A 22138-nucleotide genomic window follows, 5' to 3' on the forward strand; every position below is an offset into this window, starting at 1 on the left:
TTTTAGTGGGAAAGCAAACAAAACTGACTTTCGGGAACTTACCTTATGCCTGATGGTGTATAGCATCCTTCCGGAAGATGTTTATCATCTTGCTAGATTTGTCTTTAGTAAGATTCTACAGACAGAACCAAGAACTTAGAGCCTGTTACTTGATAAATAAATATTTAATTTCTTTGTAAACAGTCATCTCTCAAAATGGTCATCTACCACTTTTCCACTCAGTCATGTGGTATGAGATCTCCCTAGAGTTGTTATTAGACTAGCAATTAGTTAGCTGAAGAAATGATCATTATCTACAAATGGAGACATTCTGTGCCCCCTTTCTCCCACATAATTTATTAAAATGTGAAATAAAATTGGTCTCTAGGGTCTCTCCTTTTTGTTTCCTCATCCACAGACAGGCCCATTTAACTGAGCCATTTCCATATTGGTTACTGTGTTAAGTCACTTCAGTCGTGTCCGACTCTTTGTGACCCTATGGACTGTAGCCCACCAGGCTCCTCTGTCCGTGGGATTCTCTAGCCAAGAATATTGGAGTGGGTTGCCATGCCCTTCTCCAGATACAGGTTATTAAACATTCCTCAAATACCATGGGGGACTCTGTTTTAAAAGTCATCTTGGCCATTGGAAATTTTAGGAATGTAAATAGTGCTTGCTAACTTCTCTGCCTCTACTTGTGTATATGTTACCTTCTCAGAAATTTTTGACTCATCCTTGGCATCTGTTACTATAGGTAGAATTTACACCCACTGAGATTTAGAACTGTCGATACATACTTGAAATTGTGACTCAACTTTTATTTGGTTGTTGTCCATTGCCCCTCACTTGTAGAGCTGCCTCTCCCTAGAACAGTCAAGAGGAAGATGATAAAGATGCTACGTTTCACAAGCAGCCTGTACTTTCTAGAGCTTGTCATCCAGCAACATGGAACCCCAGGAGTGCCCTCAGATTTCTGCCATCCATCCACTTTTTAATATTAAGTGTGCTGCTTATAATACTTGCACAGAACAGATTTCCTAAACCTTAAATGAATGTTTGATTTTTGCCAATTCTTTTGAAAATGAAATGATGGGGATGTTTGAGTTGGAAAGGCATGAGAAGAATAATAAAGGAAGGTACTACTTGAGGGCAGAGAAAATAACAGAGATGCTGGTTCTGGCTCCCTTTGCCCTGCCCATCACCTTTGCCTTCCTAAAGCTGGTAAGGTAAGTTACTGCTTGGAACACAAGGCAGTTGCCTGGCTGGGTAAGGACCACCAAGAACCCTTGATTGGTTTGTTAGGAAACTCAACTCTGTGATTTCTCTAGGCCAGCTTGGTGGGGTGAGGAGCCTGGAAAGTTGGTTTTACAGATACTTTCTTTAGTATTCTCTAAAAATTAATTTTGACTTGTTAGGATCTAGACTACTTTAGGGTAATTAATCTGCCAAAAGGCACTCTGAGGAAAATTACTCAGAAATTGTGTGCTTCATTGAGTTGATCTAACCCCCCGACATAACCAAGCCTTTTTCTTTGGGGATTGATTGGTCTACCTTTGGATTTATTCAGTTTCTTTTAACACATTATTAACTGGGGTTTTTTTTACAGAAACTAATATCTATAATGTTAATACATCTCTGTTCAATAATGTGTTAAAATATTACCTCCCGATATATCTTTGAAATTTTGGTGATACAGGAGGTTTGACTCTGAGCTCAAATCTCTAAAGACTGTGGTTAAAAGGGAAGCTTTCCTCCCTTATATCAACCCCCTCTCTGCAACTAAATATCTGTCTTCTTGTTTGTTCCTAGGATGGTTCAGATTCTGCCAGAGGAAACCGAACAAAGCAGGAGAGTGCATGGCTATTCAGGCTGTGGTACAGCTTTGATCACAAGTATCCTTTTTAAGGGGCTTCCCTCTATTTGTGAAACACTGATGATGAAATTCTCTTGTTGTATTGTCAGTGTGACTTCTGATGAGTAAGGAAAGATGTGTGCTTGCTACAGATACACCCAGTCCTCTCTTGGGACACATGCAATGGTCATTCAATCACCTCTAGTCATAACGAGCATCTCCCTAGCCAAGAGGAATGTGCACATCATTAAGGTAGCCAGCCCATAGCCTGGTAGACTCATGTGGCTTTTAAGAGCTTTGCATTCAAGGGAAATATGCCTATGTAGGTAAACTAGTTAAAATTACACTTGAACCATGCTGTGGTCAAGAATGGAAGTGGAGGTTGGCCAGTTAATTCACGTGGGAAGGATTATTCCTGTTGGCTGGACCAAATCTGGCCAAGTCTGATCCTGCCTTCATTGGACTACATGCAGGGCAGATTCTATTCCAGTAGATTATCTTGGCCCCAGGTGAGAATTAAAAACCAAAAAGGTACACCTTCATGGTTTCTTAAATTAACATAGTGATCAAAGGGGTAGGTAGCTTATGTATGGTCTTTGCAGATTTTGAAGATGTTTAAAATTTTGTATTGACATAAAGAATATATATAGTAAAGTACACAAATCATAAGTGCTCAGTGAGTTATTACAAAATAGGTACAGGTCACAAAACACAAAATTACCAGTTCCTCTCATGCCATTGGGACTTCCCTGTGGCTCGGTGGTAAAGAACTTGCCTGCCAATGCAGGAGACGTGGGTTGGATCCCTGGGTGGGGAAGATCCCCATGAGCAGGAAAGGGCAACCCACTCCAGTATTCTTGCCTGGAAAATCCCATGGACAGAGGAGCCTGGCAGGCTACAGTCCATGGGTCACAAAGAGTTGGACACAACTTAGCGACTAAACAACAGCAGCAATGGCAAATCCACAGCTAACATCATACTTAGTGGTGAAAAGCTGAAAGCTTTTCCTCTCAGATCTGGAACAAGGCCAGGGTATGTACTCTTGCCACATCTATTCAACACAGTACTGGTAATTCTAACCAGAGCAGTTAAGCAAGAAAAAAGAAATAAAATGCATACAAATCAGAAAGGAAGAAGTAAAATTGTCTCTGCAGATGACATGATCTCATATGTAGAAAACCCTAAAGATTGTATCAAGAAACTGTTCAAAGTTTTTAAAGTAAATCATTAAAGTTGCAGGAGATATTATCAGCATACAACGATCAGTTGCATTTCTATATACTAATAATGAACTATCCAAAAAAGAAATTAAGAAAACAATTCCATTACAGTAACATCAGAAACAATAAAATGCTTAGCAATAAATTTAACCAAGGAGGTGAAGATCTATATATTGAAAATTAAAGAACATTGATAAAAGAAATTGAAGAAGACACAAGTAAATGGAAAGATACCTGTGTTCATGAACTGGAAGAATTAATATTGTTAAAATGTCTGTACTACCCAAAGCAACCTCAGGTTCAGTACAGTCTCTGTCAAAACTCTGATGGCATTTTTCATAGGAAAACCATCCTAGAATTTGTATGGAACCACAGAAGACACTGAATAGCTAAAGCAATTTTGAGGGAAAAGAACAAAGCTAGAGGCATCATACTTCCTGATTTCAAATTACATTACAAAGGTACAGTAATCAAAAAAGTATGGCAATGACATAAAAATAGACACACAGATCAAGGGAACAGTATAAGAAGCCCAAAAATAAACCCTTGCAAGAACAACAAGGCAAGGATACACAATGGGAATAGGGCAGTCTCTTCAATAAATGGTGTTGGGAAAACTGGATACCCACATGTGAAAGAATGAACCTGGACTTCATCTTATACAACTCACAAAAATCAACTTAAAATGATTAAAAGACGTAAATGTAATACCTTAATCCATAAAACGCCTAGATGAAAACAAAGGGGAAAAGCTCCTTGACATTGATCTTGGCACTGATTTTTTTTTTTTTGTCTTTGACATCAAAAGCACAGGCAGCAAAACCAAAAATAAACGTGGACTACATAAAACTAAAAAATATCACAGGCACAAGAAGGGAAACCATCAACAAAATTGAAACCATGAAAAAATTGAAAAGAGGCAGAAATGTAAATGAATTAAATTTACCATCCTTCTTAAAAGCTTCTGACTACAGTGCATAAATAAGGAAATGGGCAAAAAAATGAAAGTTCTAGGATGAAAAAATTTTTCTGAGCTTAGAATTCTACACCCAAACTATTAATCAAAAATAAAAGAGAACAGTGGCTTTCAAACATGCAAGAATTCCGAAAGTTTAGCACCATGAAGCCTCTGGGAGAAGGGGGAAAAGTAATATAAGGATTAAACAAAGCAAAATACAGCTAAGGGGACACCATTGAAGAAGCAGTGATTTGTTATAAACCAGAAGAAATAAAATCAAAAAGAAATTTTAAAAGATCTTTTTTTTTTTTTTTGCAGGATACTCAAATTTTCTCTACTGACAGAGTTTAAATGACATTGTATTACATTTACTTTAAGAGTGTCCCAAAAAAAAAAAAAAAAAAAGAAAAAAAAAGAAAAGAGTGTCCCAACCACTCTGCTTGGTTATAGTGAATAATATTCATAAATTACATTATTATAAGTGCTGCTTATTGGTCATTAACATTAGGCTCAATCCATAGACAAAGCAGAGATTTGCTTATTAGTTACAGAACGCAAATGTTAAGTATCTCAAGTATAAAATTAATTATAAAAATTAGGGAAAAAATTGAAAAGAGGCAGAAATATAAATGAATTAAATTTGCCATCCTTCTTAAAAGCTTTGACTACAGTGCATAAATCAGGAAATAGGCAAAAAATGTATTCTGTAAAGTTGTAATGGTATATTACCAGAAAGACTGGGTGGGAGAGAGGTTTGATATTTCATTTTTGCCCTTCCAACAACTTGACTATTTAAAATCTGTAGATATTTTTCCCCTTTTAAAAAAACTTCTTAGATGGCCTTTTATGTTTGAGAAGAGGCAGCTTGTCTTTGAATTGCCCAAGACAGGGAAGTGAAAGGCAACCTCCAGCTTCTCTGGGACTCTTGTATTAGTCATTCTGTGAGTCCAGCCAATGACAGCTTCTGAGGTGAAGACACAAAAAAACTGATAGGCCTAAAGGGGCTCTTTCTAGGAATAAGGAGAGCAGGCAGAGGGAGCTTGTTCTGTTTATAACGAGTCCCAGCAGAGCCCACACATCTTCCTTTGGTGAGTAATTCCCAGCCAGAAGTTTACCCCAGGGTCGCCCTTCCATCTCCTCCGGTTCAGTTCAGTTCAGTTGCTCACTCATGTCCAGCTCCTTGCGACCCCATGAACCGCAGCACGCCAGGCCTCCCTGTCCATCACCAACTCCCGGAGTCTACCCAAACCCATGTCTGTCAAGTTGATGATGCCATCCAACCATCTCATCCTCTGTAGTCCCCTTCTCCTCCCACCCTCAATCTTTCCCAGCATCAGGGTCTTTTCCAATAAGTCAGCTCTTTGCATCAGGTGGCCAAAGTATTGGAGTTTCAACTTCAACATCAGTCCTTCCAATGAACACCCAGGACTGATCTCCTTTAGGGTGGACTGGTTGGATCTCCTTGCAGTCCAAGGGACTCTCAAGAGTCTTCTCCAATACCACAGTTCAAAAGCATTAATTCTTCGGTGCTCAGCTTTCTTCACAGTCAACTCTCACATCCATACATGACCACTGGAAAAACCATAGCCTTGACTAGACGGACCTTTGTTGGCAAAGTAATGTCTCTCCTTTTGAATATGCTATCTAGGTTGGTCATAACTTTCCTTCCAAGGAGTAAATGTCTTTTAATTTCATGGCTGCACTCACCATCTGCAGTGATTTTGGAGCCCAAAAAAATAAAGTTTAACACTGTTTCCCCATCTATTTCCCATGAAGTGATGGGACTAGATGCCATGATCTTCGTTTTCTGAATGTTGAGCTTTAAGCCAACTTTTTCACTCTCCTCTTTCACTCTCATCAAGAGGCTTTTTAGTTCCTCTTCACTTTCTGCCATAAGGGTGGTGTCATCTGCATATCTGAGGTTATTGATATTTCTCCTGTCAGTCTTGATTCCAGCTTGTGCTTCCTCTAGCCCAGAGTTTCTCATGATGTACTCTGCATACAAGTTAAATAAGCAGGATGTAGAGCAACATTTTCTCTCTCCTGCTGCTCTGAATGAAGACAGGAAGTGCTAGTGCTTGGAATAGTCATATTCTTGAGTACAGCTGTGACTCCCCATCTGCCTTTAAAGGCTCTTGTCCATTCCTGTATCTGAGCTGATCCTGTTGGTCTCTACCTTTTCCCATTGCTTACTTACACTGGGGATATCAGAAATGATCCCACCTCCATCATAAAGTGATACATGCTTCATGGTGCTTCCAACACAGGACTCTGCATTTGGTAGCACACATATCCATAGATTGGTAAACCCTGAACCAATTCCCACAGAACAATTGACCTTTGTGTTAGAGCAGGGGGCTCAATCAAGGACAGGTTTTCTCCTCGGGGGACATTGGGCAATGTCAGGAGACGTTTTTGTAGTCACACCTAAGGGAGGGGTTGAGGGTGCTCCTGGCATCTAGTGAGTAGAGGCCAGAGATGCTGCTAGTCATCCTACAATGCAGGACAGTCCCCACAGCAAAAGTGATCTGGCCCATGATGCCAGTAATATCAAGGTGGAGAATCTGGGAGAGAGGCAGCAGGTAGAGGGAAGAATAGTCTAGTATGGGAAGGTGGGAGATTGAGGTCTGAATGACCTTCATGAAGCCATTTTGCCTTGTCCTCTAAGTTCCTGTCCACCTCAAACATTTCCACTCTGTGAGTTCTGAGCAAAGGGGACCCAGGTGCTGTAATATCTCCATTCCAGCTACACGATTTCCTGTTTCCAAAACATGAGCTCGTTGTGTGTCAAAAGCTGGAAGGCTGATCAAAACCAAAATTCTCATTCACCATAACAAAGAAGAGAGAAAGGTATTTTAATCAAGTATTTTTAACTGAAAACGGGGAACTGGCAACCTGAAAGTTAATGGTTAACACTTAAGGATGATGGGCTATAGTTTATTCTTGGATTCAGATATTTGCAGACTACAAGTACCATACTTTCTGTATTGTACTGGTAAAATGGGGGAAAGTGGGGTAGAATGCCAGATGATTTACTCCTTGGGATTTCTGAACACATTTTGTTGGGTGTGTGTTTTCTTTGCAGGCAGTTTTCCTTAATTCTCTTTTTTAAAGTTACCTGAAACCCATCCTCACGCACAGTGGCCCCCCATTAACCACCACCCTCCCAGCCTGGTGTGGTTTGCTCGCTCAGTGTCTAACCAGTCCCCAGGTATATGAGGTAAGTACAGCATGGCCGAGTTGCCATGGTAATACTTCAGTTCTGCCATGGCCTTTGCTTTCAGTTGCCACCAAACATGGCAGAGAACAGCATCAGTGTCTCCTTCACCTAAAGACAGTTGAGCCTTCCAGCTTCCCCAGCCCCTCCTCATATAAAAATGAAATTCCTGTGCCACCTCTGATAAACTGTTTTTAAATTACAAAAAAAAAATGGGTCAGATGCTGAGAGCACCATTTCCCTTTGGTTTTGTCAAGTGATTTTTAATGCTTATGGTGAGTTTTTAATGGAATATGAGCCTAGATAATCTTTTATGTTGGAAGGATACAGACCAATAGATTAAAAAGTTAGTTTTATGATTTCCCATCCCATTTTATTTAATAAATCTTTTATTTGAGTGTGGAATACTTTGCTTAGTTTGGACCTCTGTGTTAAGTGACAGTGTGGGTCATTTGGATGTGTTCTGTCATCAGAAACAAAGGGAAGTTCAGGAAGATCAGGACTTGGTGTCCTGATCTCTTCTGCTTAAGAAGCTCAAAAAAAAGCTCTGACTGATCACACTGATTTTGTTTCACTGGGCTTCCTTGTGTCTTGGCCTTCCAGCTCTAGTGTCTTTTAAGCAGTTTCTAAAGCCTTCATTCTTTCTTCGTTTTTATAAGGGCCACTTTTCATGTCTCTATAATAGTAAAATAACTCACCCACTATTAAAACTTCATATAGATCTTAAAAATTGGAAACTTAACCAGCTATTGCATCATACCTCAGAGTAAACTCCATATACTTCCAGGCACTTAAATTGAAAGTGCTCCCCTCACCACTTCAAGATTTTGCCCAAGGTTTGCTTCCTGGGGTCATGTTTGGGCTGTGGACTCCCCACAGCCAACCCAAGATGGGGTGACTTGTTCTGCAGGTTAAAACCACCCTCCATACTGCCACTACTGCCTGGGGCTGGGGTCCTGACTGAGGTCTCAGCTCCAGACATGGAGAGGCCTGCTGCTGAGAAAGTGAGAGCAGAAAGTCTTTGTAATTTTAACTGAGAAAGTCAGAGGTGACAGAGTGGAGTGGAGTACTGGCTGAGGGCCTCAGATGAGCCATTCTTTTGACTGACACACTGTTGGGTAGCCCTCCCCCATCACTTGTAGGACATTTTATACTTAACCGAGGTTCTTTGGGAGATATGGATAGTTTTCATTATTCCTTATTTGTACTTACTCTAAACAAAATTTAGGTTTGAGAACTGCCTAGAAAACAGTGTTCTTCCACTTAATGAAAATGTGCATGTGTGGTAAGTTGCTTCAGTTGTGTCCAACTATTTGTGACCCCATGGACTGTAGCCCACCAGGCTCACCAGAATCCCACCAGAATACCATGGACTCTCCAGGCAAGAATACTGGAGTGGGTTGCCATACTCTCCTCCAGGGGATCTTCCTGACCCAGGGAATGAACCCATGTCTCTTTCACCTCCTGTGTTGGCAAGTAGGTTCCTTACCACTAGCACCACCTGTGGCTATTTAAATGCACAAATTACCACAATGCTCTTGCTTGCAGGTGTCTGCAGGGTTATTTGGTCACATTTCCAGAGCAGCCCTCACTGGAAAGCTAGTTATGTAATTACCCAAACCTCAGCTGAACAAAAATTTGTTGATCCTGTCATCTGGAATTAGAGGGGGTGGGATGGTTTTATCATCTGCATAGAACATTCCTTAAGCATCAATCTGGAAATCCTCCACTGGGTTTTACTGCATCCCTGTTTCTGAGTAACCATTCCCAGGGTACTGTTTGTCTGGGCTTGGGGGTTTCATTGTGGAATGGGTCACCATCCAGTCTTGTTTCCTCCTGTCGGTGAACTTTGGCCCTGCTTCCCACTGTGAGGGGTCAGGGTGGGCCATCCCGGGGCTCCCATTGAGGAGCTCTATGCTGCTGAGGGGGTGGCTTGGCTCCATTTGCGGAATTCCCCGTGCACGCAATTGTTCTATCTGTGTTCCTGTCTGTCTCCACGTGACTCCAAACCTCAAAATAGCAAAATAAGTGCCAGGAGAGTCCTCCTGAACGCTGGGAGCTAAGGAGCCCTGGGAGAAAGATTCTGACAGAGATAAATAAAAACATTACTTAGCACGTGTATGAATGGGAGAAATGGAGCGTGCTAAAACAGGGAACATGATACCATCTGTTGTTAAACCATCACAGAGCAGATGGGGGTTCAGGACTTTGTGAACAACTAATGGAGATGGGGGAATGGGGCAGGTTAGAGTGAGTTTTAGAATTATACTTTGCCTGACTAGAGGATTTTTATTGAACTGTACATTGGTACCCTGCCTCATTCCAGTGAGGACTGGAGGCAGAAGGCAAGAAGATTCGTGTGCTTGGCTGCTAAAAGCCCTGGTTAAGTGGGGTGATGCTGTGGAGAGTGGAGAACCCAACGTCACTAAGAAACAATGCAGAAAACAAGCATGTGCTTGTCACCAGTACATGCCCAGAGATGGGCCAGGATAGGAGAGGTGAGGCAGGCAGAACCCAAGGGTCTTCCCTGGGTCAGTGCATTTAACAGACATCTCCTATGTGAGGTCTTGGTGGCTCAGATGGTACAGAATCTGCTTGCAATGCAGGAGACATGGGTTCAGTCCCTGGGTTGGGAAGATCCCCTGGAGAAGGGAATGGCAACCCACTCCAGTATTCTTGTCTGGAGAATCCCATGGACAGAGGAACCTGGTGGACTATAGTCCATTGAGTCACAGAGTGGCATGCTCAGTTGTGTCCAGCTCTTTGTGTCCCCATGGACTGTAGCCCACCAGACTCCTCTGTCCATGAAATTTTACAGGCAAGAATACTGGGGTGGGTAGCCATTCCCGTCTCCAGGGGATCTTCCCAACTAAGGGATGGAACCCAAGTCTCCTGTGTTGCAGGCGAATTCTTTACCTCTTAGTCACCAGGGAATCTATCGAGTCACAGAGAGTCAAACACAACTGAGCGACTAACACTTTTCACTTTCCTATGAGGTCAGCAGCTCAAGGAAGGGTGCCAGGAAGAGGAGGGAGGTCAGTACTGTTTGGTGGTTACTCACATAGATGAGGATCCCAGGCCTGAACACGGGAGTGTGACTGAACCTCTGGCTGAGTGGGGACCATGTGGCTGTCAGGGAGGCAGATTCGGCATCTTGCACCAAGGAGACCCTCTCAGGTAGAGGCCAAAGGATTTCTGATGTGCTTTGAAGGTAGGTTGAAAATAGGAAAGAAAGAACCATTTACCTGGAGCAGCTTGGAACCATGTGTTTGCCATTTAAGGAAGATGTTCCTAGTATTTGACGGCCTTGCAGGGTGGGTGGGAGGTGGGCGGCAGTGCAGGGAGTGCACCACCCCTCACTGCCTGTAAAACCATCCAGTGGGTGAAAGGTTGTGTCTGACCCCACGCAGCTTCCTGACGCTGTCCCTGTAGTCTTATAGTTTCAAGTGGCTGCCACTTGGCTAATTTAGCCTGCTTTACTCAGCCTTGTCTGTTCTGTTACCACCACTGCTTAGCATGAGATGCCTGCCAGTCCTGTTCCCCAATGGGGTAATTTTTCACATCCTTTTTGTGGGAAGAACCCGTTTACTGGCAGCATAAATCCTAACTTGTTTCCAAGCAGCCAGACAACCTCGGGCAGATCCCATGGGGTCTCTCCAGTTTTCTTCTCTGTGACCTGAGTGTGTGCGCCCTTCACAGGGAAGGGGCAGGGATCAAATGAGAGCTTTTGTGACATTTGTGACAGGCGGACAATAGATGCTCAAGAAAACGTCCCCTCCCTCTCAGTCCCTCACTTCATCTACCTAAGGGCTTCCTTCCCATTAGGATGTTTCTGTGGGGATGGGAAGGAAATCCTAATTAAGGCTGATCCTCTTCCTCAATTGCTTAGTAGGACAAAGAGCAATTTAAATATAAACCAGATGGGTTTAGGATGGTTTGTGTAGAGCAGGAGCCCACCCCACCTCCCAGAATACTTTCCCAGAAAAGAGAAGACCCAAAATCTAATTTGCAGGACCTTACCTATGCGTTTCTTGTTGGGTTGAAAGTGAAAATGTTGGTCGCTCAGTCATGTCAGACTCTTTTACGACCCCATGGACGGTAGCCTGCCAGGCTCCTCTGTCCATGTGATTCTCCAGGCAAGAATACTGGAATGAGTGGTCATTCCCTTCTCCAGGGGATTTTCCCAACCCAGGGATCAAACTCGTATCTCCTGCATTGCAGGAGAATTCTTCACTACTGAGCCACAAGAGAGGCTGAAAATCCAGACTAATCACCTTTTCTTTCCTTTTGTTACTTTTTGTCCCTATGCTATCAGGCATTTAAAATCAGAACTACTCACTGGTCTTCAAAGTCCTGGTTCAGCAATAGTCTTACATGGGCTAGCACTCTAGAGTTTACACTCAGTTATCACACTAGGGGCTCAAGGCAGGCCAGTTTTATGATCCCCATTTTCAGATAAGGAGTTGGGGCTGGCTTTGGCCCAGGGAGATATTGGTCTCCCATTTGTGGTTGATGTGGTTGGTGATGTTGCTGTTGTTTGCTGTACTTTTCAGAACCAAGAGCCACTGAGAGAGGAAGACTCTGATTTCATCCTGACTGAGGGCGACCTCACCTTGACCTTCGGGGATAGCACAGTGACTGCGAACGGCTCCTCAGGTTCCCACACGGCCTCCATGAGCCTTGAGGGTGGTCGGAGAATGAAGAGCAGCTCTGAGGAGGTGCTGGAACGAGACCTGGGAATGGGAGACCAAAAGGTTTCCAGCCGGGGCACCCGCCTGGTGTTCCCCCTGGAGGATAGTGTGCGCCTTCCCGCCCAGAGCCCTGAGTGATGGGGTGGGGGAGGACCCACTGGCGGGTTGAGGATGGCTGCAAGCCCCAGCATTGTTGAGATGGGGCCTTGACTGAATGGAACTAACACTTCTGTTTTATTGGGGTCTGAAGATATCTTATTTAAAATTTCAGCCAAGATGCAGCTGGTAGGGTGAAAGTGTCTCTAAATCAAGGCAAATGCAGACCTATTCCCACTTTTTTCACATTGTAGTGCACTGTTCAAGAGTTAAACAAATAGCATGCTTTAACGCTGTCTTCATTCATTCACCTGCAGATCTGAATAAGGTGTGGCAGGTGGTGGGGGTTCCTCCCAGGAGAGGCTTCGTATCCAGACACAGCGGTGTAGGTTTCATTGGCTATAGGCATACAAGGAGAGAACAGGCTAAGATTGTGAAGGATGGCGGTTGCTATTAGACCTCCAAGGACTGTGAGAAACTGGTGTTAAATGGACAGAAAACATGAGAAAGCAATTTGACTGGAGGTTCTAGCAACAAGGTTGTGTGACTGCACCCTCCTATCAGGATTCCTGCCCCTTTTTGACTCCCTGTGTTTATTCTAGACTGAAGACTGGAAAATATGTCCATGAACATTTCAACATGGAGGAATGAATTCTAATTCCTTCTCTGGAAATCTCCATAAGGAAGAAGTTACTGGAATGTTTGAAACCAAAGGCAAAATAGTGTTATACTGTTGTTTTTAACTAATCTGAGTACAGGAGAAACTGTTTAGAAACTGATGGTGATATCACTGCAAAAATCTGTAAGTTCTCAAGGTATTCCATATGAGCTGACTGCCTGGGAAATAATGAATAGGATTGGGTTTTACTGTGGCTTTAGAAATAACACCACAATTTGTGGGATGCAGTCTTATCTATGAAAGAGAAAGCAGCAAGAAGCCTAAGAGGCAACAGGCTAGTATTCAGAGGGAAGAAATCTCACTGCAAACAAAATTAACTGCAAAGAAAATACAAGATAGTATTCTAATGACTGAGTAGAATTCCAAATTTTGAGTTCATAAATGCATGAGATTTCAGTGGCCACATGAGGAATCAGAGGTGAGTCAATAGAGAGTTAAGCATTATTCAACCTGGTGGAAGGTTGGAAGGTTCTGTCGACTATTGTAGACAGCTTGAGAGTCTGGATGTCTTGACATTGAATGCCATGTAGAGAAGGGCCATTTTCATGGTATCTGGGGAGCCTTGTACCAACTTAATGTGTAAGTGTGGTTTAAAATTTAGGTTTTTGTCAAGAGTTTGGGTTCTTTATGGATGAGCTATTTCACCTGCCCACACCTGTAGTAGTGAAATACTGAAAGAACTCTTAGAAACTAGGCTAGCAAGTCTTCCTATGCTTCAGTGAGAGCCTATTTGAAAACCCAATTTCTAAAAAAAAAATGCTTTCATAAAATGTGGGCATTTTTCTTATTATGGCAGACAAAATATTGGCCCATTTCAGTCTAGGACACTCATAATGAAATCAATCATTAATCTTTTTAGCTGACATAATTTTTAAATAAGACATTGCTTGACACTTTGTTTTTGAATTGATAAATTGTGCAAACCAGGAAAAATTTATTATTAGGCTTAGTCATATGAAATTACTGATTTTCAACCATTTAAGAAAACAGAAATGGCAGTTTCATATGATTCAACATAATATAAATTAATCATTTTTATTCCCTTCTTTCCTTTGTATCTAAAGTCCATTTTGACTTTATGGTCCACCAAGGACTTCCTTGGTGGCTCAGACGGTAAAGCACCTGTCTACAGTGTGGGAGACCCGGGTTCAAACCCTGGGTTGGGAAGATCCCCTGGAGAAGGAAATGGCAACCCACTCCAGTACTATTGCCTGGAAAATCCCATGGACAGAGGAGCCTGGTAGGCTACAGTCTATGGGGTCACAAAGAGTTGGACATAACGTCACTTTCACTTTCACAGGCTTTGTACTCTCCACTGCAAACATTTTATTCTAACCTGCTTAAATATAAGTAAATGGAGATTTGCTGAGCCCACAACTTAGCTAGATTTGTAGTTATTTGGTTAGATTTTTTTCATTCAGTGAATCATTAAGTCACTGACCTGTGGTCCTAATTTTTGTTTGCAAGATGTGGAGATTAATCCTGACTTTACCAGGGGTCCTAGGAAGTGAGTTCACTTATTAAAAAAACTTCCATCTCTCAGAAGTATCTTGCCTATGCTGAGTGACAAAAAAGTAATGTGCCACAAAGGCCAAAACCTCTTCACTCAAGGCCAAGTATTTGCTGCCAATCTGGCAGAAATCAGATCGAAACTGCTAAGTAATGGTGCAGCCATCTAAAGAAAGTTCCCCCAAGAGAGAGTGATCCCAAGTCATCTTAGAAACATGTTTGTTCTGGGTTGGGGGGGGTGGCATTTCAGTAGTCAAAAGCTCTAGAGCACAGGTTCTCATACCTGGCTGCACATTAAGATTACTTGGCCAGTTTTTACAAATACTGAAGCCAAGGCCCTACCCTCAGAGATTCAGATTCAGTAGGTTGGTGCCTGGCTGCTATGTTTTGTTGTGGATCCTCAAGAATTCTAATGTGCAGCTAGGATTGAGAGCCTCTAGTCTAGAACTTGCAGTGGACCCTATTTAGAACCTTAAAGAAATGGTCTAGGAAAGAACATTTTAAATTGTTAGTCATGTGGAACAAACAGGGAGGGTAGTTGTGAGAGTTTCATGCTAATAATCTTTGCAGAAGTCAAGAACATACTTTGTAAAGTACAACTGAAAAGGTCACTTTTGAAAATCTTAGAGCATGAGAGGGAGAGATGGGTAACTAGAGTGTATATATGGGGGAGATTAAAAATTGTCATCTTTGCTCCCATTTGTTGGGGGGAAAGGGGGTTTTGTCTTAACTGGACTGCTGACTAGTCAAATGTGACAGTTTCTGAGATGCTATCTTTGCAGTTTAACCTGATATTATATTAATAGTCCCTTTCACAGTCAAGTGAACTTTCTCTTCACATTTTGCTTGTACTCATGCCTGCATCCATGTTGGACTCCTCAAAATAAGAATGGACCCATTCATTGCCAGAGCAAAGTAACCATATTACTTGGAAAGTTGTGATCAATCTGGTGTCTGATGTGGCAGTGGTATCAGTAAGCAGGTAATTAAGGAGATGCAAACTTTTGTATAGCACCAACAGAGGAAAGACAAAACCACCTGCAAATCCTTTTCATGCTCTTTTTGAGGACTACAAGGAGAATTGAACTAAAGAAGGAAATTTGGAATTTAAAGAAGGCTGTATTTCTTCCTAGGAAACAGGCATAGGAAGGGCATATGTGATTAAATGGACTCTGGCCATCAGGGTACTTATTGGAGTGACCAGAAAAACAAGCATTGATGTCCTGCAGCCAAAAATCACACTGTGACATCAAATGTTTCATCAAGTAAACAGCAAGGAGCTCTTTAGGCTGTGTTCTCTAGACCTGAAAATGTCTTCCATGGTTCAGTCAACAAATATTTCTGTAGAAAACCTGAAAAAATGTTCTCTCAGATATCCATGAACATTTCAGTCTAGGGCAAACAAGTAATGTTTGTTTCAAAAACAGAAGTCTGTTTCACGCACACATGCCCAAGCCCCATCATAGCTCCCCCTTTCTTTGTCCTCAGCGGAAGTTGATGTTTTCATGTCAGCTATCTAATGTGAACAAAATGATTTCTAAATATAGAAACACTGCTGATGCACTTAGGTGAAATTGCTGGCAGGGCAAACAAGCAACTCATTGTGGGGGAGTTATCCTCTTGGAAACCTACCTTGGTACCCATTGTGAGCTCTAAGAGGTGGATCAGAAAGCTGATTTTCCCATCTGCTATAAATTGGAACCTGGACTGAGGGCATCAGGAAAGTCAGCTTGTTGATTCAGTAACTATATGACTTCTTTTTCCGCTTCAGAAATGGGGCACTTGACAGGTTTCATGCTTGCTTTTTGATGTTGCTTCTGTAGATGAGTTAGTGAAGGAGCTAGTCTGTCAAATACTGTCATTGAATTCTGATCCCTTCTGTGTTTTTAACTGACAATCTGACTCACCAGTGTCAATTGCTGCATTCTGATACAGGTACAGTAAATTGAGGGCATTTCGTGACCAAGACTTACAGTTTAGAAACAACCCACCTGAATGCTGCTTTCACCATGTGGATACCTGAAAAGACCTCCCCTCTTTCTAAAACCTAATAAGAACAATCTACAGAGAAGTATTCTGGAAACCAATGCTAGTGTCTAATGAGGAAAAGCAAGTAGGCTCTTTGACAATCCTTTCAAAACAAAACCTAGAAATAAACCATTTTTCTTCCAGTTCTGAGTTTCATAAGCAGAGCTTCTGTAAATTAACAAACCCATTTGTCAGCCAGTGCTAGCAGAAGTTGTAAAGAGCAAAACCAAAGTTTTTGATGTTTTATTTTTGTAAGCAGGGTATACTCTAACCACGGACTACATGGCACACACAGGCAGCCAGTTTTCTGCTACATGACCCTTGGAGAAAATGACAAGGAGGGCTTGCCTGTTCTGCTGCCTTTTGAAAAGGTCTGAAATAGACACAAGAGCACTTAGGAGAGGTCACTTTCTTACCCTGATGGCCACCTTTTCGAAAAGCTTCACAGAACTGCCAAGTGTCACGGTCAGCTTGACTTTTGGCCAGTGGAAAATTATCTGGGTGGGCCTGTATGTGTTGGAGGAACTCAGATGGAAAAGGACTTGGAAACATCATGAAGAACTCTACATCTGCTGTCTAAAGCACTTCAAACAAGTTAAGATCCCAGTGTCAGTGGGTGAGTGTCTTAACTGCATGGACATTTGGGGGTTGACTTTAGTTATGGTATTCCAGCTGTGAACTTTGGAGAAGCAATGGGGTGGTTTTTCAGTCATGTGGGTGTTAAGTCTATGGGTTTGGAATCTGTCACTGAAATCACTCATTCAAAAGTATGACTTCATAGTAGGGTCACTTAGGTTTGTTTTTTACATAAAATACATCTGGTATTTCTTAGGAAGTTTTACTATGTCCATTAAAATGATTAAATGGGGAGGTCACCAAGAATCATTTAATAGCTGAAAAGCAGTTTTTTAAATAGACTAGGATGAATTTAATAAGGTCTGATGTGACCTTCAGGGGAATTTTTTATAGAGAGCCTCCATACTGTAATTGGGGAAATTTTTGTCTTTTACTTCCATTCAATAGTAGCAAACTGGTGGTTTTATAAAATTAACATAGTGTGTTATATAAACATGTTATATAAAATAATATTAAAACATGTCTAACTGTGAAAACGTGAAGACAGAGTTATCAGCAACCTTTATGTGCAATAAAGAAAACTGGAGTTAGGCCCCCAATGTGTTCCCTCTCCCTAGCATTTTACTGAATGTTGCCTTTGTGTATATGTTTAGATTGATATTGTAAAGCTAGCTACATGTTTTCTTGCCCTTTACTGATATTTAACACATTTTTCTCAAAGCCTTTTTCTTTCCCTTTTTTTTTTTAACAAAAATCAAAATAAAAAGATTAACTGGCTGAGCTCATCTTGTTTCATATTTTTAAAAGTATTGTCCATTAGTAGAGGAATGCAGTATCGGCCTGTTCTTAGTTTGTTTCTTTCCCACACAGAGAGGTTCTGTTCTGGGTGGAAGCTATTCCTCTCCAACTTCATTTAAAACAGAGATGGACAAATTACAGTGGCCCCTGGATCAAATCCAGTCTACTGGTTGTTTTTGTAAATAAAGTTTTATTGGCATACACTCTACTCACTCATTTTGTCTGTGACTGCTTTCATGCAGAGCTGAGTTGTAAGGGCACTGAACAACTAGCGCTCATAAAGCCTGAGCTATTTACTATCAGAGTCTTCTCAGAAAAGGCTTTTCCTGACCGCTAATTTAGATGCTTGAAAAATTTTTAAAGATTGGATCTAAAAAATCACAGCAACACTTTTAGACTTTAAAAATGTGCCTTTGAGTTAAAATAAACACTTGGAACCTGTGACTTCTCCCAGCCTGCAAACATCTTTAACAGGCTTTGAGTGTTGGTGAATTGCTAAGATTCTTGAGCTTCCTACAGTTTCTCTCATAGTCCTTATATTCCTCTATATGTAGACTAACTGCTCCCTAAATCATGCAATTGAACTACATCGTAAAATCTGCTCCCTAGCAAAATAAAGCAAAAATAAATCTTTTCATTAACAGTGACTCCAGAATCATTTAATAGTATAATTACAAAAACATCAGAACAATTTAAAAGCAAACATTTCTTTCAGTTCATTAGGGTTCTCCCACCCAAGGAAATTACTTTTAAAAAATCCATTTAGGGGTGGGGGCCAGGGGAGCTATTTGAAGAAGAGCTGGATGAGTCAGATTTTAAAATATACCGCCCAGATCTTTTATTTTATATTAAGTAATTTAATCAAGATACACAGGACTGCACTTGGCCCGTCTTCACATTGATGTTTTGTCCAGGCACCTGCTGATGGGAAATGGTACCAAATCACGTCTCTTCTTTGTTCTGAGAACGCCTTGTTGAATTGACTCCAACAGAGGCAGGGTCAGGCTGGGAACTAAAGCTCTTCCTATTTTATTTTATTGCATTGCACTGTCACTTCCTTACTGGAAACTTCGTTTCAACCAATGTGTCAGTCATTATTTAACAGCTCATGAATTCCTGTTCCAACTGCACAGCAGTTGGTACCAAGTCAAGCCCCAGTCTCTGACAGTGTGATAGATTGTCCCCACAGTGTGGCTTCTTCCAACGCTGGGACAACATGCTGAGTGTCCCGGTTTATGGTGACTGACCTGGAAGGAAAGAAACAAAGGATGTTTGAACTTCAGAACACAGAAATCTATAGATGGAAAGCCTGTTGAACTTTGACAATATAAGGTCTCTTAAATGTGAAACCTGTAATCTTCCCTACCTAAGCTGCATTATCCAATGCTGTAAATGCATACAGAATCAGTATTTATAACTTCTGCTTGTGACCCAAGAGGCATTTAGGGAGGATAGACAGGAAAAAGATGGGGGCTCCTCTTCTAGTGTGACTGTGCTTTCTGCAGCTGCTGCTGTGGAGTGCTTATTGAGGAGAACTTTCTGAGACCTGCTGGGTAGAGTGGGGTAAGGGCTGGGACTGAAGCTGTATCTTTAGGCACCAACCATGTAACCCATCCAGGGCTTCCCTGGTGGCTCAGAAGGTAAAGTGTCTGCCTGCAATATGGGAGACCCGGGTTCGATCCCTGGGTCAGGAAGGTCCCCTGGAGAAGGAAATGGCAACCCTCTCCAGTACTCTTGCCTGGAAAATTCCACAGACAGAGGAGCCTGGTAGGCTACAGTCCATGGGGTCACAAACAGTTGGACATGACTGAGCGACCTCACTTTCTTTATGTAACCATCCATCTTTCACTTGTGTCCCAGTTCATGTGTGAAATCAATCATTCCAACCACTATTAGCTGTTCTGTAAAACTGAGGCTGTATGTAAGCAATGTGTCCAGCTTCCTACCTTTGTGGGATCTGGGCTTTTCCCCTTCTTTCACTAAAACACAGTGCTGTATCACTTTATGGGAGCAGCAAATGGTGAACTATGTTCATGCTAGTTCTGCCACCAGTTTTCTGGCTTTCCTGTGATTTTTCCTCTGATCCTGGATATGTGCCAAATTTGACATTCTTTTAAATTTTTATTGTATTGGGATACAGCCGATTAACAATGTTGTGATAGTTTCAGGTGAACAGCAAAGGGACTCAGCTATACATATACATGTATCCATTCTTGCCCAAACTCCCCATGCATCTGGGTTGCCACATAACATTCAACAAAGTTCCATGTGTTATATAGTAGGTCCTTGTTGGTTATCCATTTAAATATAGCAGTGCGTACATGCCCACCTCAAAAACCTTAACTATCCCTTCTCCCCATCCTTCCTCCTGGCAACCATAAGTTCATTCTCTAAGTCTGTGAGTCTCTTTGTTTTATAAGTTCACTTGTATCATTTCTTTTTAGACTCCACATACAAGGGGTGTCATATGATATTTCTCCTTCTCTGTCTTATTTTGATGACAATCCTTATGTCTATCCATGTTGTTGCAAATGGCATTAAGAAGATATGGTACATATATAAAATGCAATATCACTCAACCATTAGAATGAAGTAATGCCATTGATGTCATTTTCTAATGTGATGAAACGTAATAAAACTACTGATGGCAGTGTTTGGGTAAGACACACTTTCAAGATGATAAAAATGTACAATAAAAAATACTAAGCACTAGGAAAGAGCTGATTTCATAAATGCCTTGAGGCCAAATGACCCTTAGCCTTCTGTTAGTACAGGTTATTTACATAAAGAAAGCCCCAGCATGTCAAATTTCAGTATAATTAAGTTTAATAAAAACCAGTCTCCAGATGGGTTGACTATGGTTCTAGGTAAGATAGAATAGATGCATTTCTCCTTATTCCTCCCACAAAGTATAACTAAAATTCTTCCCAAACATGATTTATAAAATAAAGAAAAGACTCTGAAAGAAAGGGAAAAGAAGGTAGACTGATTAGGGATGTTGGGAATTGTGGAACAACACAGCCGTGAGTTGCCTGGGTTTTCTTTTTGCCTCCTCTATATCCTAAAAAGGGTGCTGAAGAATCCAGCAGACCAGAAATGTCAATGGCCATAGACCATAAAGGCCCCATGAAAAGTCCGTTTTCTCTAGCCAAATGAGAGGGAGAGGGTCAGTCTAGAAAGACAAAACCCAACCACCTCAGGAAAAAAAAAAAAAAAAAAAACACCTCCTGTCAGTAGAGGGCTTCCCTAGTGGCTCAGATGGTAAAGAATCTGCTTGCAATGTGGGAGACCCAGGTTCAATCCCCGGGTTGGGGAGATCTAGAGGAAGGCATGGCAAGTATTCTTGATTGGAGAATTCCATGATAAAGGAGCCTAGCAGGCTACAGTCATGGAGTTGCAGAGAGCTGGACATGACTAGGTGACTTAGTGTGCATGCACACATTCCTGTCAGCAGAGGCCTGGTGGGAAGCCAGGGCTTCTGGACTACCCCACCTACCTGGCAGTAACCAGGTGATGCACCCTTTCTACCAGTGCACTGTCAGTAGAGATTCATAACATATTCAAATATACAGCTAATGTTCAGGATACAATAAAAACCACCTGTCAAACCAAGAGCCAGGGAGATTTTGACTTAAGTGAGAAAAGACACCTGACAGATGCCAACACTGAAATGACGTGGATACTGAAATTTTCCAAGAAGGATTTTAAGCCACCATCATAAAAGTACTTCCAAATAAGCACAACTTGAAAACAAAAATTCCTGGCAAAGAAATATAAACAAAAGTGAAAAAAGAACAAAATGGAAAATTTAGAACTGTAAAATACAATAACCGAAATTTTAGGGTTTCGCTGGTGGCCCCATGGTTAAGAATCTGCCTGATAATGTAAGGGACACAGGTTCAATCCCTCGTCTAGGAAGATCCCACATGCCATGAGGCAACAGTTCAGGAGCCACAACTACTGAGCCCATGCTCTGGAGCCCAGGACATGTAATTACTGAGCCTGCATGCTGCAGCTACTGAAGCCAGTGCATGCTATTGCCTATGTTCTGCAACAGAAGCCACCGCAATCAGAAGCCTACACACTGAAACTAGAGTAGCTCCCACTCGGCATAACTAGAGAAAGCCCTCAAACAGCAACAAAGACCCGACATAGCCAAAGATAAATAAATAAAAAATTTAAAAGCTCACTGGATGGTCCCAGTTGTAGAATAGAGATGACAGAAAAGAATTAGTGAATCTGAAAACAAAACTGTAGAAACTATCCAATCTGAACAAAAGAGAGTCAATAGAGTGAGAAGAGATGAACAGAGCATCAGAAACCTGTGGTATTACAATAAGATATCTACTGTTCATTTTTTGATGTTTCTAAAAAGAGAGGGAAAAAGAGATTGAGGCTGAAAAAGCACTTGATAAATATGGCTAAAAAATTCCCATATTTGGCAAAAGACATAAAACTACAGATTCAAGAGACTGGGTGAACCCCCAACAAAACCCCAAAGAAATCTACACCAAAATACACATAATAAAATTCCA

The 22138-nt window shown here is 41.6% G+C and overlaps 2 protein-coding genes across 4 annotated transcripts in view; one reads left to right on the forward strand and one right to left on the reverse strand.

Moving 5' to 3' along the window:
* SLC9A7 (solute carrier family 9 member A7) overlaps positions 1 to 17582 on the forward strand; it is a 174962-nt gene extending 157380 nt beyond the window's left edge. For both annotated transcript variants that reach the window (XM_070290264.1, XM_070290263.1), the window contains 3 exons: positions 1789 to 1871; positions 7124 to 7229; positions 11780 to 17582. In XM_070290264.1, coding sequence (XP_070146365.1) covers positions 1789 to 1871; positions 7124 to 7229; positions 11780 to 12055 — 465 coding nt within the window. In that variant the 3' untranslated portion in view covers positions 12056 to 17582. The remainder of the gene's footprint in view (positions 1 to 1788; positions 1872 to 7123; positions 7230 to 11779) is intronic.
* CHST7 (carbohydrate sulfotransferase 7) overlaps positions 1 to 22138 on the reverse strand; it is a 76860-nt gene that overhangs the window by 31152 nt on the left and 23570 nt on the right. The window contains exon 2 of one of the 2 annotated variants that reach the window (XM_070290265.1): positions 18252 to 18850. The exons of the other annotated variant lie outside the window; for it this stretch is intronic. The gene's annotated coding sequence lies outside the window, so the exon portion shown is untranslated. Of the gene's footprint in view, positions 1 to 18251; positions 18851 to 22138 lie in introns of those variants that run through there. 2 annotated transcript variants of the gene reach the window in all.

Source organism: Ovis canadensis, chromosome X (assembly GCF_042477335.2).
Source record: "Ovis canadensis isolate MfBH-ARS-UI-01 breed Bighorn chromosome X, ARS-UI_OviCan_v2, whole genome shotgun sequence".
Taxonomy (NCBI): domain Eukaryota; kingdom Metazoa; phylum Chordata; class Mammalia; order Artiodactyla; family Bovidae; genus Ovis; species Ovis canadensis.